Source organism: Sinocyclocheilus anshuiensis, unplaced genomic scaffold (assembly GCF_001515605.1).
Source record: "Sinocyclocheilus anshuiensis isolate Anshui unplaced genomic scaffold, SAMN03320099.WGS_v1.1 scaffold101, whole genome shotgun sequence".
NCBI lineage: Eukaryota > Metazoa > Chordata > Actinopteri > Cypriniformes > Cyprinidae > Sinocyclocheilus > Sinocyclocheilus anshuiensis.
In genome coordinates, this window is record NW_015540892.1 from 258,430 (window position 1) to 275,534 (window position 17,105).

The following is a 17,105-nucleotide window of genomic DNA, read 5'->3' on the forward strand; positions in this document are numbered from 1 at the left end:
TAAAAAGACAGTATAAGTCATTATAATCCATAATTATGTCCCCACTGGATGCAACAAATGCCTCGTTTATAATGGGTTTTAATGATTTTGTCTCATCGCTCCAGCCGGGACACGTCATCACAGCGTAACATTTCTGTCACATGCTTGAGGTATTCGGCCAATCACAACGCACTGGATAGCTGGCCAATCAAAGCACATCTCGCTTTTCAGATCGATGAGCTTTGTAAAAATCGACGCGTTTTAGAAAGGCGGGGCATAGAGGAGAAACAGTAGTGTACAATATGTGGAAAATAATGTGTTTTTTGAACCTTTAACCGCATAAACACATTTCATTACACCAAATACACAAAATAATGTTCTTTTTAGCAACATCATATGACCCCTTTAAACCGCAATAAAAAACAAATAAATACTGGTATTCAGTTAATATGGTTAATTTTATGGGTAAAAATAAATCATTTACAACACTTATGATTAAAAGATTACAATTCAGTTGATTTAACAATCAATTTAAATTAAGTAAGAGTAAGAGTGCCTTTTAAAATGCAGATAATGCCAATTGTTCCCCCCAAAAAGTGAAATGAAATAAAATAAAATAAAATAAATAAATAAATAAATAAATTCAGAGGAAAATTCAATAGAATGTTAGGAAAAGTCATAAGCACAATATCCTGGGACTGTAAACTGGGATATTTTACTATCCATATGCTCCATAAACACTACCATACGCACTCCATATGGGAGTGCCAATTGTACAATTGTGAGTAAAAACTGCTATGCAATTATTAATACACCTAATTATGGGAAAGTGATTGGAAACTCACCTTTCCAAAACTGCCTTTTCCCAATACTGCCAAGAAATTAAAGTCTGTGAGCCTGACACTGTCCACACTGCTTGAGGGTAAAGTGGATCCACTGGCATCAAAAGTGGTGATGGTTTTTTTGGGTGGACCCAATTTGGCTTTCTGCACACAGACATACAATAGCTGTAAAAACAAGCCAGAACTAAAGACAAACTTTTCTTATGAAGCACTTGGAATCCCATATGCAGTTAAGATGGAGCTGGAACACGTTTTCTGTCATGAGAATAGACCTCAGTCTGGGTAGATTCCATATAATTTTTTCTTTTTTTTTGGCAAATGAAAATGAGGCTGTGATGGAGATAAATGTACAGTCCATTCAACAGGTTGTACAGTCTTAATTATATTAAGTCTAAATTTCACATAATGTTTGTCAAAGTTGCCCACCAGAAACTGCTTTGGTAAAACATATTTTCAATGTTGCACCAGCTCAATAACTGACAGCAAAGTCGAAAACAAAAAAACATTACAACCCCTTGACCAGACTTTATGGCTAACATTTGCGAAAAAATAAAAATAAAATAATAATAATAGTAATTTTGTATCTACCCTGATTCAGGGCCATTAACATTTTAGAGATGCAGCCCAATAAAGCATAATCCATTTGCAGCATCATCTGCATTTCCTACCAATGTCCTATAACACAATCCATACACAACAAGGCTCATTCTAAATCTGCCTTCTTGATGAATTCTGGGTAGTGCCCATGCAGTTACCCAAGGCAGATGAAATTCTTTCCATCACAGCATGCAGAAGTCAGTCAGCAAGCCAAGATTCTCTGCCAAGCTAGACTGGACGACCTTGAGCTCAAACTACAACAGCAGCACACAATATATTTTTCATTGAAGAATATCTGATTTTGTGTAACCTACCTTCCTACTGAATGTATGGAGCCAATAATATATTGGGACAATTTTCAAAAGTTATTTTTGCACATCGTGCCAACCACTTCAGAGGTCGTTTAGGGCATAGCTTGGGTTGAAAGGGAAGTCATCCGAACAAGAAGCTCTACAAGTCAGAGTTTGATTGTGATGAAGTTTTTGGCCTAATAGCGATGTGTCCGATGAGATGGTGGTGAATATGTTAAATATCTACAAGCAAATTTGTAATGGCTACAGAGAAACCCTCTGAACTCTGGATCAGCTATAGAATGACAGTGACGAGAAACACCAGAGCAAAGACTGAAGGCCTCTATAAGGAATCGCTGAAGTTAAGAACCTTCTTTATCCTTGTTGTTAAACAGCTTTTGAGCACTCCAAGTTGGTGGTCAGGTGGTCTTGAAGTGTAATGACTTGCTCTTTTGTTGGTTTTGATTGCTTCTTTTGTCCTCAAGTTGCTTTGGATAAAAGCGTCTGCTAAATGACTAAATGCAATGTAAATGCTTTGGTGAGAAGCACTTCATGATTATGCAGTGGTGGAAAACATATTACACAGTGTCTCTACAGTGGGACAAAATTCATTCCCAAGTCTATGCATACCTCTATATCAGAAACCTATCACTGCCCAATGAGCAGGCACACACAACAAGTATTCTCTGTAAAAGGTCTTCACACTCTCACATACTTCAAGATGAAGCTGGATTAATGTAGCGACCATTTAATAAAAAAGTGATGCAGATAAAACGGGCATATAACCAGCCAGCCAATCAACATACACATATTTGAATGCTGCTGTTGGCACGCACCTGCTCAAGGTCCTCTAAAGTCTGATCCTGAAACCACATGAGAGGGGTAAACAGAGATATACATGCAGACAGGTAACACACATATGCATGAAAAGGAAAAGACAATAATTATCTAATTTTCCCAACCACAGTTATGGCCACTTATCTCTGGCAAAGTACTTAGCATGTGGATGCAATTGAGAAAGTCTGGGTAAATGGGGCGTCTCACTAGCCAACTTGTATGAACTAACTTTCGGTAGTGGGTTTCTCACCTGCCGACTGTTTTTGATGAAATCTCGCCATCTTCAGTCGGAGGTCTGTCACACACACACTGATTAAAAATGACAGAGGGGCATAATAAGCAGCTGCCTCTGAATTTTCTATCTGATTTACAAATAAGTGAAGCTTGTGAAATAAAAACAACAGGAGCATTGCACGAACATGAAGTGCTGTAATAAACTGACTTAAATCTTAAATCTATGAGATATGTATTTGTCATAGAAAGAATATGTTCATGCACAGATAAATAATTAAATTCGGAAAAATAAGCTAGTGAGACGCTGGCAATTAAAATCCTATATCAAAAAGTTTTTTTTTCACAGTATTTTATTTGCAATAGTCTTTCCCCCAAAATAATATTACTATATATTCCATTCCATTGGTCTGCTTAAAAGGCTATGGGTACATTCAACCCACAGCACCCAATGAAGCTTCAAGCACTTGTATTGCTTTAAATGATGCTGTTCTGCAAAAGGTAAACAGAAACTAACTATAGAGTTTCCACTTTGCTTCTCACAATAGATCATATCAATCTAATTCTCAATAAAAGTGGGTTTGATTATGTTTAGCTCCTCAAGCACAGGATGACATATGGTGGTGGGATTTCAACATCATCTAATTAAAACAAGCAAAAATGACAAGAAAATTATCACTGCCATCATCTGGCAAAACAAGGAGTTACTAGAAAACTGATTCTCAAAGCCGACGGTGACTGATGTGCCAATGCGTTTCTCGTCTAGTGCGCAACTAGCTTTAAATGTTTTATGAGTCACGTAGACATAAACAGCTCCAAGGCAGCTATACTGTATTTCTATGTGTACAAGCATCTACAGTATGTGTCTCAGGAAAGCTACAAGCAGATGAAAATTTTATATCTCCTAATCATGTTTCCAGTGCAACAATATATCTGAAATAAAGTATACACAAAACAACAGTTAAAATACTGACAGATCTGCTCCAGCTAACATGCTAAACAGATATACAATCTGAGTTACGTAATGTTATTGTTGACATAATAACAATGTATTTCACACTAAACATTTGCTGTTTCTCTCTTGAGTCTTTAGGCCTGAGGGTCACTCTAATAATTTATTGATGGTGTTTGCCAACCTGCTCATTCTACCTAGTCAATAAAGACAAAATAATTGTTCTAAAATAATGATTCGATTATCATTCTTTATGATTAATTCACAAGAGCTTATTGTTAGCAATTGGGAAATAAAAAGTTGTTCGGTAAGAGCCACAGACTAATTTATTATTTGTTCAGCCTCAGGTTGAATTCTTGACACAAACACAATTCATTTTTCATTTGTGTCAAAAATAGCTTTTCTAAACAAACACAAGATAAGTTTATGAGGTTTGCACATAAGGATAATATAAGAGTCACCTCAAACTTCTGTCGGAGCTCGGTATCCTCGTCATCTTCATCTGGAATAGGCACATTGTAGTACTCCCCCTCCTCCTGGTTTAACACTTTATACCTGCATCACAGGCAAAAGTTATGACTGCGTACTGTATTCATCAAAGCAAATTTTAAGTCCATACAGGTCTGTTTATTTACCAATGATTCATTCTGTTTAGAGTCTATAAAAGCAATATTTAATTTTTCTCCAAATAATATCATTATATAATTATATATTTCATAGCATGTCTGCTTAATTGGCTGCAGTGGTGTTCTTGTATCGTTGCACCATTTTTACATTTAAATTTAAATACAATTTTGGGAAAGATTATGTGAACAACAACATCAAATTAGCCTTTTTTTGCGACACAAAGCTAGCTTCAAAAGGCTTAAAATAGAGTGCACTACATAGCTTTGAAGTCGGTTTTTAACTAATGAGACATATCTAATAACAGTAGGAAATGACTGCTTAACAAGTGACCAAACCTTTTTCCTGTCAGATACTTACATGGGTCAGTGAGAAAGAGACAAATCCTTACCATCCACACACTGAGGATTTCATGAGCTCAGACACACCAAATGACATTGAGCCCAAGGAGGATGAAGCATTGCATTAGGGCTCTCTCCATCGTATTCTAAAAAAAGGCCTTTTCAGCTGCTCAGGGGCCAGATTATTCAAATGAAAACTCAAGAGAAGCTAAACATTTTTTACAGTAACTATTAACTATATCACTTTCATTGTAAACATTAACATGAAAACACAAACCGCCTAAGTATTTAAAATAGTGAGGGTATTACGATAAAGTTTAAGGTTCGCAAAAAAATTCCTTCAAAAGGTGAACATGATCTCACACCTAAAGGTTGAGTCTCATCTTTATAAAAAGACTGTCAAACTGTCTTAATGTATGTAGTTTTATGCACACATTATGAACACACGATGACACACATTGGTTAAACATTTAAAGCGTAGAATATAAGCAAACATTTCCACAAATATTAATTCCTCGTTACTGAATTTTAAAGGTGCACTAGGTAACTTTTTTTTTTAATTAACTAAATGTATTTAATGAGCGAGTACATAATGAATACAAATTGTGTTTTTGTCTTATCCTAAATCACTATGGTGAGACTCTAATAAGAGCATCTAACTGCCTCCTCATTAAAAAACAAAACAAAAAAAAACTATTCCTTCACTTTTTCTGTTCTCTTACTATCCTTATCCCTTCCTGTCCTAGCTTTTACTAATTTGAACGATGAGTGAAACCTTGTATAACAGGCACTTCTCGTGTTTATTGCCATCTTACGGTAAATCGCTTGCTGTATTCCTCAAATGTACAGTAAGTCGCTTCGGATAAAAGCGTCTGCCAAATTAATAAATGTAAATATAAATGTAAATGTAGACCTGCCGGGACGATCCCTCCTGGAGAACCTTAGTACCTGCATGACCTTCATTTCCATAAACAGAGAGAAGTAGCTCCAGCTACAATTTTTTTTTTTTTTTTTGCATGAAGCTTGGTTTTATTTATTAAACGATAGAGCCCCAACAATTAGATAGAGTACCTTTAATTATTTCATTTTTATTTACAATGTCATCATCATCCACCTGTGCAGATGCATCACTGTATCAGTTGCTGTGTTTATGATGATTTGTTCACAGTCAAGTTATTTGCATAAATATGTTTGAATGGATAAGATGTGATTGAATGTATGCATCTAAACGGTGCTGGTCCTAGTGCTTTTCTTTGCCACCACCTATCACTTAGGCTGCTTCCCCACCATAGAAATAGATCAGCAGTCAGCCCATTAAAACAATTCTTTACCCAATAAGGATAGGGATGGGGGACGGATTATAATAGCATATAGTACAGATCATGTTACAGAATTAAATGTGCCCCCACACCGATTATATTCAATGATTTGAATTTAGGACCTTATATCGATTTGAATACAGATCTACTATATGAAAGTCACTCTATAGAAAAGCCATATATTAAAATTGATGATACAGTATACCTGTACGGAAGTGTATTTTATAGAGCAAGTAATACCATGTTGTGTAAAAATCAATAAATAATAAAATGCGTATGCACATACAGTAAAACTAACACCAATGACACAATAATCCTAAATATTAGGCTGTAATTAAATGTTGCGACTCACAATGTAAATGACTCGTTCCAAGCCGGATTCAGGGAAGAACGGATGGTTTTCGTTTTCTGTTTCGTCTCATGTTTAGGGTCTGGAATCAACTTGAGTTTTACATATGGATCAGACAATCCATTCGGGTCCATTGGAATCAAGTTCTTGCCTTCCCCAACTGCAACACAACATGCCAAATAAGAGATGACATCAGAACATGTATTAATAAAATAAATAAAACATAGGTAAATAACAGAGGGCAGGTAATAAGTCTCAGGGTAACGTAACTCCACATAAACTATGAACTGTGACATAATAATAAAGAAGTGGCTTTAAACGATAATTACAATGCAATATGAATTGACTATGAATGTTAGCAACTGGATTAAGTATCATAATCAGGGTACAAATTTAAACACTCCAGATCAGGGTCATGCTGTCAGAGCAGAAATGCACATGTAGGTCTTTGATGCTCTTTGTTGAACTGATCTTATGTGAATGAAGGCATTCCATAACTGTCTGTCTGGTTTAGAGCGTTACTTTATATAATCACACATGACCAAACACACACACACACACACACACACACACACACACCATACATAATTTATACTTCAGTAAGTATCCATGAAAACTCATTCTTACACACACACACTCTCTCACACACGCACACTCTCACACACACACACACACACACACACACACACACACACACAATGCATAAGACAACACGAAAAGACCTGATACACATTTCCTTTACTCAAACCCACAGAAAGGTTAGACTTTGAATATTTAAATATGTCATAACCAACAAGGCCAATGCAAACATGTGGTGCCACTAACATTTATATCACTGAATACAATGAAAAACATGGGGCACATTAAAAAAGATATGCATATATAAAATTAATAAATAAATAGTGGAGGATCTGTCGAAGGACTTTAGTCTGTGAAGTAGACATTGCCAGACTACAACTCACACAGACTACATAACACACTGTCTACCTCAGTGCCTGAACTGCTTATGTTTGACAGGTAGGAGGCGCCCTACACTTTAATGACCTAACATGTCTGTGTTTGCTTCTCTCTCTTTAAATTCACTCATTCAATTTAAAAACACTTTATTGCAATGACATTACACATACAACACCACAAACCATAAATTCCAAATCCAAGAACACTTCATAGAGTGAAAATACAACAATATCATATAATAGCAACAATAAATCAGTTAAAAAGGAAACAAACAGCAAGATAGCTATTGACAAGATATGCTTCTGAAAGGATGTAAAGATGTGGTCCTAATTTCTGAGGATGTGGCATTCTAAAAACATAACCACAGCACAAACCTCATCTGACCAGGAAATATTTTGCCTGGCACAGCTCAAATGTAGCCAGGTATGTGAAAGTGAATGTAGATTCAAACATCACATGGAAGTACAGTACACAATATGGCCAAAAGTATATGGACATCCCCTTCCAGTGATGTAAAATCTTAATGCTGGATCACACAATGACATTTTAGAGAATGTTGTGCTTCCAACTTTGATGCAACCGCTTGAGGAGGGTCTTTATACAAAATGACAATGCCTGTGTATAAAATGTAAGGTCCATGTAGAAATAAAATTACTTTGTCATGTGTGGAAGAACTTAATTTGGCCCTGGCCTGAAGCCCTACTGAGCACCTTTGAGATGAATTGGAACAATGAGCCAGGCTCCATCACTCAATGAGAGTGTCTGACCTCCCTGTAACCTTGTGTCTTGTTGTTCACAATCTAATTTCAAAAGCATCAAAACAATCATGCTTTCATAACAACTTCCAGTCTTCTTGAAAGCCTTTCTGCTAGATGTTGTACAAGGATTTGCTGCCATTCAGAAACAAGAGCATCAGTGAGGTCAAGCATCGATGTTTGCGTTTGCCATTCCAATTTATGCCAAAGATGTTCAGCTGGCTTCAGGTCTGGGCTTTGTCCAGGCATTTCTATTCCTTCCACACCAGAATCGGTAAAGCATTTCTACGGTATATGGACCTCATTGAGCTTTGGCACACCATTACACTGACGCCAGATTAACTGTTGTCCTTTCTTGCACCACTTTTGGTCCTAACCACTACATAAAGGAAACACCCAATAAGATCTGCCATTTTGGAGATGCTTTTACCCAGTCGTCTAGCCATCACTATCTTGTCACTCAGATCTTCTTGCTTTTGCATTTTTCCTGCTTCCAACACATGAAATTCAAGAATCGACTGTTCACTTGCTGCCTAATATATCTGATATATTCAATATAATCAATGTTATTCTCTTCATCAGTGGTGTCAGTGGTTTTAATATTATGGCTGACCTGTGTATAGGGACATTGCCATACTGGAATAGAATTGACAATATTAATGGTAACACTTTGATAATGCATTAATTAACATGAACTAACATATTTATTAATGTTAGTTAATTAGTTAATGTTCATGTTAGTTCACAGTGCCTTAACTAATGCTAACAGATACAACTTTTGATCTTAAAAAATTTATTATTAAATGTTGAGATTAACATTAAGATAAATAAATTCTGAAGAAGTACTGTTAATTTGTATTTCATGTTAACTAATGCTAGCAAATGAAAACTGAAAAGTGTTACCACATTTGATGCAATCAGATATTTCCTCAGTTTTTCTTAAAATGAATCCATGAATTCTCAACTTTTTTTGGCAGGTGACTATACATGTTTTCACTGTGATTTGTGAACTTGTGAACACTTAAAATTAAAACTCAAGCAAAGAAAGAGTTAACACACACACACACACACACACACACACACACACACACACGCACATATTTCTAGCAAATCAAGTCACCTTTATTTCTATTGTGCTTTATTCAATACAGACTGTGTCAAAGCAGCAAAAAGGTCTGCTTGTATAAATATGTTTCTTCTCTATCTGGTCACTCCTTCTCACCTCTCCTAAAGCTTTACATGGTATATAACAGAGCAGATATTTAATTATGTGACATTTAGCAAGCAAAATTGTTACAGATATAACACACCACATCATCATTACATTAACAAACATATACATACTCATAAGCATATATGTGTATGCCAACAAGCAAACAAAGCCCTCTATTAGTGCACTCGCGCATGTGATCTATTCTTGAACTCATCAGTCTGACATTCTGCTAATGGCATTTTCTTCCTCAACCAGTGAACGTCACACAGACTAAATCACACTGCAGCTGTGTGTGTGTGCAGTTAGCTGGCACGTTGTAATCAGGCTGATTGTGCAGGTGCAGCTCCAGCACTCCAGACTCTGAATGTGTGGATCTGACCGGGGCCTTCAGGCTCTTCTACTGAAAGCAATGCTATAATACAGGAGCTCAGCTCAGCTGTACAAATGCTATACATACAAAATGTAAGGTTTTAAGGGTAATATACTGGTGACAACACAACACAGAGTATCAGGGTTGCAGCGTTTGGAATTTCTTTGAAAAAACAGAATACAAAGAACATCTACAACGACACTAACCTCAGCCTTAAAGGGGGCATAACACACACAGTTTCACCCAATCTCATGTTAATCTTGAGTACCTATAGAGTAGTACTGCATCCTTCATATCTCCAAAAAGTCTTTAGTTTGATCATATTTATAAAAGAAAGATACAGCTTTACGATTCTCTACGGAAAAAGCCGAGCTCCTGGAGGCGCACCGTGGGCAGAGCTAAAGAGTGACGAGCACTTGGGTGCCGAATGCCAACAAAACAGACATTTAATTTGATGCCGTTTCACTTGCCGTCTGCAGTTCTGAATCATGACCGGGATCTTTTATAGCTGGGACTGCTCCACCTTTCAGTATCAAACGATGTGCAAATCCAGCGTCGAACTGGCCCTTGTTTATAAAACGTTCGTCAACAAACACACTAGTTAAACTTCATTGCTGCTCCGGAAAGACAAACTGTATCCACTGTTTACATAATGCTGGGTTCTTTAGGAAGCGGAACAAAGTTATCTTTCCCTTACAACCAAAAACGCACTTCTTTGGATTGGAGACATTCTTCCCGAGCAAGTCCCATGCAGCGCTGCCGCCGGATGAAGCGCGTTAATGGGCGCGATCTCGCTCTTGCTCTGGTCAATGCGTGCGCAGGTGCGTTCTTCCAGGAGAAATGCCCATATAAGGAGTTCCACCTTCGTTTACGTCATTAAGAGCCACGATCGAAAAAAACTCTCCGAAACTTGTACGAACCCAGAAGTAAGATTTTTGGCACAGAAATACTCTGTCATACGTCCAAATTGTTTTTTTGAAACTTTGTCCATGCTTAGCATGAGAATCCAACTCTTTAACAGTGTAAACAACTCTGAATGCATGAAACAGCATTGTACCCCCCCCTTTAAATGTCACAACGGACCGCCCACTGTCTGCTCACTGACGGACTGATTCACATTGCTGATTGGCATGCTTTAAGCAACATCCACGGCACAGTTTATATATATGTGCTGTGGATGTTGCTTACAGTTTGCATGGCCATTGTTGCAACCTGTATAATTTTTCACACCCTCTAATAATCTGTTGTATTTATATGTCAATTTAGATCATTTTAAATTAATTACATCACATTCCTCCAAGTGGTGTGACTTCACAATAAGAGGCTCAAACTAAAAATGAAATAAAATATTGTACATTGATTATCTAGGGGAAAAAAGGAAATGATTCATTATTATTCTGTAATGATCTTTATTTTTTGACAATTATGATATGTAGAAAAAAAACCCTCAACTGATTTTTATAAAGTACAAGCACATTTGTGCCAAATGTACTGTGAATATGCAATATAATATTTTAACTGTAATATAGTGTGTGCACAATTAATGTTTACATTATATATGACTATTTTCCATGTCAATGATTCTTTTATCTTAACTGTTACAGCTCATTTGGTTTCTATTCATATTTTTGACCAATATTTTTGCTTTTCTTTGTATTACCTTTATGATGTCCCCAATTATGGTGCATTCCTAAACAGCACACAGTATAATGAAAGCAAAGCATGCACTAACAAAAGAATACAAGTGTATTGGGACAGAACAGGTAAAACTGGATTTAGAAACCATAGCAACACAATGTAAAGAGATGCATTTTCAAGTTGAGTTTTGAATTCAAAAGGTAAAAAGGTCATGGAGAGATTGTGTGAGAGAATTGTCAACTTGAACACCATCAGCATTAGCAGACAGTTCATGGTAAAAACTACAGGTAGTTTCTGAAGCAACTTATAAGACATTTGACTAACAATACATTTTATGTGCTTTTGAGGCATTTGCTGATCATTCAAATCTTGACATTGTGAAAGGAGCAGGGCAGAGAGTTGGGAACTAATGTCCAGTTGACATTAAAAAAAGTTAACGTTTGTTTGTAATCAGCATAGCCTTGAAAGTTGAGGTTGTGCTGGTAAAAGATGTGACTAAGTGGAAGCATATAGCAAATAAAGAGCAGTGGACCAAATACAGAACCCTGAAGGACACCCTGGGAAACAGATATGGAACAGCATTGACATGTTTTGCACTGTTGACAAATGAATTCTGACACTCACTGTCATCGGATCCAAGATGGCGCCTGTGTATTCGGCATGCCGTCTGTTGCTCTCGTGTTTGCTTGTCTGGTTGTCTGCTCTATCTTTAAACTGCTACACGCTTTTAATCTACGACCGTCAAGCACTCTTGGACATCCGCAACTCAGTTGCGGACACATTCACCAACTCTTACACTTTGGATGTGGACTGCTCCTTTGGCAATAGGAATGAGTCGTTCCTGGCGGTTATCCTGGATTGTATCCGCTGGTGGCTCCTCGGCATCCTGTGGAGAAAGCGAAGGAGGAAACGAGGCAAACGCAGAGGATACATCGTGAAGCTTAAAGCTCATCTGCGGGCTGGCTTTCTCTCGGATCCTTCCCACGGGTCATTTTGCGGCGGCTCTGCTGCCTGGCGCCCGCTGGATTTGGCCTACCGGTGGCTTCGTCCTGTTCTCCCCATGCACCCGAGTCCTGGTTCTCGTGCCGGTCTCCACCGAATCAGCCTCGGCTTCCGACGACGGGGAGTAACTCACGGAAATCTGCGCTCGCTGAAAAGAGTGTCCTCATCTCCTGACATTATTTCTTCACCGAAGATGGCATTATTAAATGCCCGTTCCTTGGTGAATAAGACCTTCTTATTAAATGATTTTTACTCATCTCACAACTTGGATTTTATGTTTATCACGGAATCCTGGATAAAGGTTGGTGATCTAACTCCTTTTTCTGATCTGATCCCTGCTGACTGTATATTTTTTAACTCTCCTCGTCCGAGTGGATGCGGGGGTGGGACAGTAACAATTTTATAATATAAGCCTATATTATTCTCACTGTCTCTTCCAGATCGCTCTCATTTTTCTAATACACCTGTAAATCTTTCTCGTTTCTACTCTCCACAGTTTAGCACACATTTCAACTTGTGCTTTGCTGAATGTTGCTCACAGTTGCACTTGGATCAACCATTATCTGACCTGGATGCTGATCAACATCTTAGCCTCGTGAATTCTGCCTGGCTTAAGGTAGCAAATGCAACTGCCCCCCTTAAGCCTCAAAGCAAAAACCAAAATCTGTACTGTGGCAAAACTCTGATACCCGTCTCCTAAGACAAAACTGCAGAAAGGCAGAACGTAAATGGAAAAAGGACAGGCTGCATATCTCTCTTCAAATGTTCAGAGACTCTCTTACATCTTACCAGACTGCAGCTAAGTCTGCGAAAGCTGCATACTTTTCTAATCTAATTGAAACTAATCATTCTAAACCTAAGGTTTTGTTTTCAATTATTCAATCTGTTACAAATCCTTCAGTTAACACCTTGCCTGTTGCCTCTGATGCTCTCTGTGAAAGCTTCTTGAGATATTTTAGTGACAAAATTATTAACTTAAGGCTTAGCGTCTGCCCCACTTTAACTTTAACTGTCTCTCCAATTATGTCATCTGCCTCTGCATTTTTGGATGTTTTTGAACCTATCAACCTCCAGGAATTGAAGCAAGTGATTGACAAGCTTAAACCTTCATTCTGTTCTAGCGATAGCGACCACCCTTTTGAGAGTGTTAAATGATATTTACCTCTCTACTGATTCCGCAGACTCGGTGGTTCTTATTCTTTTAGATCTATCGGCTGCTTTTGATACCATAGACCACTCCTCACTATTATCTAGATTAGAGTCTTGGGTAGGTCTAAAAGCAAACCTTCTGAAATGGTTTCAGTCATACCTGTCTGACAGAAAATTTTTAGTGAAGTTGGGTAATTTTTCCTCTTCCCCTGCTCCTCTGACCTGGCCTTCCACAAGGCTCTATTTTAGCTCCCTCTCTATTCTCTCTTTGCATGTTACCTCTGGGCTCTATTCTACGAAAACACGGTGTGTCTTTTCATTTCTATGCAGCTGACACTCAACTCTATCTACCAATCAAGAAAAACAATTCCACTGCGATTACTTCTCTTCTGAAATGTTTAGAGGAGGTTAAATCATGGCTAGCCCAAAATTTCCTCTTCCTAAATGAAGACAAGACCGAGGTAATTGTTTTCGGTCCAAATGATAACTCTCAGTGTATAAGCCCTGAGTTAGAAAGTTTATCCGTTTTTAGATCCTCGCGGGTGCGGAACCTAGGTATTCTAGTCGACCAGCATTTAAAATTTGATAAACATATCTCTTCTGTCATTGGGTCCAGTTTCTATCAGCTTCGTTTACTGTCTAAAATTAAAAAATTTCCTCACTCCTAAAACTCTAGAAATGGCTGTTCATGCGTTCGTTACGTCTCGTCTAGATTACTGCAATTCTTTATATTGCGGTATATCTAAATCTCAAATTGCGCGTCTTCAGCTTGTCCAAAATGCTGCGGCAAGACTTCTTTTAAAATGTCGTAAACATGAACACATCACTCCAATTCTTAGATCTCTACACTGGTTGCCGGTTTGTCAGAGAATAGACTTTAAAATTCTCCTCTTTGTATATAAATCCCTACATAACCAAGCTCCTGTCTATCTATCTGACCTTCTTTACTTCTATACTCCGTCTAGAAGCCTACGATCCTGTGACCAGGCCTTGTTGGTGGTCCCTCACGTTAGGCTTAAGCGTAGAGGGGAGTGTGCATTTGCGGTGGCAGGGCCACGACTCTGGAATACCCTACCTTTAGAGATTAGAATGGCCCCTTCTTTGTCTGTTTTTAAGTCCTTGCTAAACACTTATTTGTTTTCCTTAGTGTATTGACTACTGTGATATGGTAAATTTTAAACGTGCGGTTTTAAATTTTTGTCTGGTTTGTTCTCTGTGTATGTGGTAAAATTGTTGCTCTTCTGAAAAGCACTTTGGTCAGCCTGGTGGCTGTTGTATATGTGCTCTACAAATAAAATGAACTTGAAAAATAAAATGAACTTGTTGCACCATTGGCCATGAAAAACATGGAAACTCACCTGTGACATGCATTTTGTCTTCTATCACCTCGATCTTCAAGTATAGACGTCCTCGTCTCTCTGTGTGGTCCGTTCCACAAAGGCTTGGCACATTCATCACACACTGCTTATGGACATTCATATCACAGGCTGTGAACACACACACATTTGCATAAAGCAGGAGTTCCCTGATTTCATATTGACTTAATGAAATTAATACCTTGCACATAATATTTTAACATAATAGTAACATATAATATTACAATAGTTAATCAAATGATTACTCCATATACTGTACATTGACATAGAAAAGTCCCAAATAACCATTGACCCTAGAACCACCCCTCGGCAAAAAATAGTTTAGTATGGTACTTACAGTCACATTTCATCCCTTGGTGTATGAGTCCATACAGAAGAGATCCACAGTGGTCACAGAATGTGGGACTGCCATAGGTGTGGATCTTAAACTTGTGCTTGCTTCTAGGGTCCTACACAGATAAAACGATTCAAAAGAAAGAGAGAGAACAGGTCAGGAGATTGAGTCTGAGAAAACCTAAAAGGCAGGAACAGGAGACTGAAGCAAAGGATTCATGAGATTTTAAAATTCATAATGTTCAATATTCAATTAATCTGGGTCAAAATGGTATAGATTCCATGGTGATTAACTTCATCATGCCATGTGACACTATACAGGTTGTGAAGTCATGCTGTGACACTTGCCTATATAATTGTGTGATTTGCACCCTGTCTACACCAAACATGAGTGAAGTGGTGTATTAAAAGTAAATATACCTGCTGTCACCAACAGTAACTAGATAAACCATTCTATTTTTGACATACTACACTGCTTCCGACAACATGACAAATGTATTTGGAACATCGGCTGGAATGTTGGAATGTGACATGTTCAGTGTTAAACAGACTCAAGTTGCAGAGGGGCATCACATCAGCAAATGCATCTGGTATAGTCTGGGTGTAAGGGGGAAAATGCCAGGACTGAATTCTACTATTCGATCTTTTTGGAGACAAAAAACAAGACATTTCCCTTGAAACAGACTCATATTTTTCTATATAATTATAAACTCAAGGCAAACATTAGTCAAGCCAGACATCATCTGTAGTTATGTAATTAAAAACAAACACTGACATCCTGAAGGAAAACATAGAGGCTGGTTCCAAAGGACTAATATTACCTGATATTATCAAGAGCAACTTTTATGATGCTTTTTTGTTACTTTTATTTATTTATTTATTTTTATTTATTTTGGATCTTGAGAGCCTTTCTGCTATTTAGAGCTGGATAGTAATTTATTACATGTAATCTGGATTACGTAATCAGATTCCAAAAATTGGTTACACTTTATTTTAAGATGTCCTTGTTACAGTGTAATTGTACATTTAAGCCCAGAGTAATTAACTACATGTACTAACTATATGGTTAGGGGTAGGATTAGGGTTACTTGCATGTAATTATGCATAATTTATTGTTTATTGTACATGTAATGTGTAACAATGACACCTTAAAATAAAGTGTTACACAAAAATTAAGTGCTTGTAATTAGATTAAATTACATTTTAAAATACTCTGAATCAAATACTTACATGATTACATATAATTCATACAATAACAATAAATTATTTATAATTTATGGATTCTCCCCAAATTTTCTTTTTAATCTTTTACATTTTCTTTTCTATAATAGCCTACCATTTACACACACAGAAAGTCTTCCAGTTTTGTGGGCATTCACACAATACCTTTTTTTTTTGTAAGTGTTTTATTTTGAATTATGTTATTTTAAAATGATTTATTTAGATTTTACATTGTTATGATTGATATAATTATTTGTTTTTCATTAAACTCACGAACCCCCTGCAGTTCCTTCATAATCCCCAGTTTTGGAAATCTAGATGTAATGTTTGGTGCACTTCATGTTGTCAGTAACAATGGAATATTTGGAATGGAATAATGGAATATTTTCTTTTTCTTTGCATTTTTATATCAATTTGGCACAAGAGCCTATTTAAATCCATATGATAAACGAGCTAGGTGAAAAGTAATCTAAAAGTAATCAAAAGGTGAAAAGTAATCTAAAAGTAATCAAAAAGTAATTTCATGTCATGTATGAGAGAATGAGAGATCCCCCTCATGAGTGTAAAGCACTTTGGGTGTACAGCAATACACAATAAAGCTCTGTTGCTAAACTTAAATGAAAATCATACAGGTTTAAGAAAGTGATGAGGTTGAGTAAATGACAGAATTATTAGGTAACACTTTATTTTAAGGTGTCCTTGTTACACGTTACATGTAATTACTATTATA

General features: G+C 37.1%; 2 protein-coding genes across 2 annotated transcripts in view; both read right to left on the reverse strand.

Annotated features, from left to right (window-relative positions):
* Positions 1 to 4,794, reverse strand: part of LOC107688811 (protein kinase C alpha type-like) — a 26,086-nt gene extending 21,292 nt beyond the window's left edge. The window contains exons 1-3 of the mRNA XM_016486587.1: positions 4,744 to 4,794; positions 4,190 to 4,283; positions 825 to 965 (exon numbers count right to left, since the gene is read on the reverse strand). Of these exons, the coding sequence (XP_016342073.1) occupies positions 825 to 965; positions 4,190 to 4,283; positions 4,744 to 4,790 (282 nt within the window). The 5' untranslated portion in view covers positions 4,791 to 4,794. The remainder of the gene's footprint in view (positions 1 to 824; positions 966 to 4,189; positions 4,284 to 4,743) is intronic.
* Positions 4,795 to 6,360: 1,566 nt separating this feature from the next.
* LOC107688876 (protein kinase C alpha type-like) overlaps positions 6,361 to 17,105 on the reverse strand; it is a 49,784-nt gene continuing 39,039 nt past the window's right edge. The window contains exons 3-5 of the mRNA XM_016486706.1: positions 15,159 to 15,270; positions 14,804 to 14,932; positions 6,361 to 6,521 (exon numbers count right to left, since the gene is read on the reverse strand). Of these exons, the coding sequence (XP_016342192.1) occupies positions 6,361 to 6,521; positions 14,804 to 14,932; positions 15,159 to 15,270 (402 nt within the window). The remainder of the gene's footprint in view (positions 6,522 to 14,803; positions 14,933 to 15,158; positions 15,271 to 17,105) is intronic.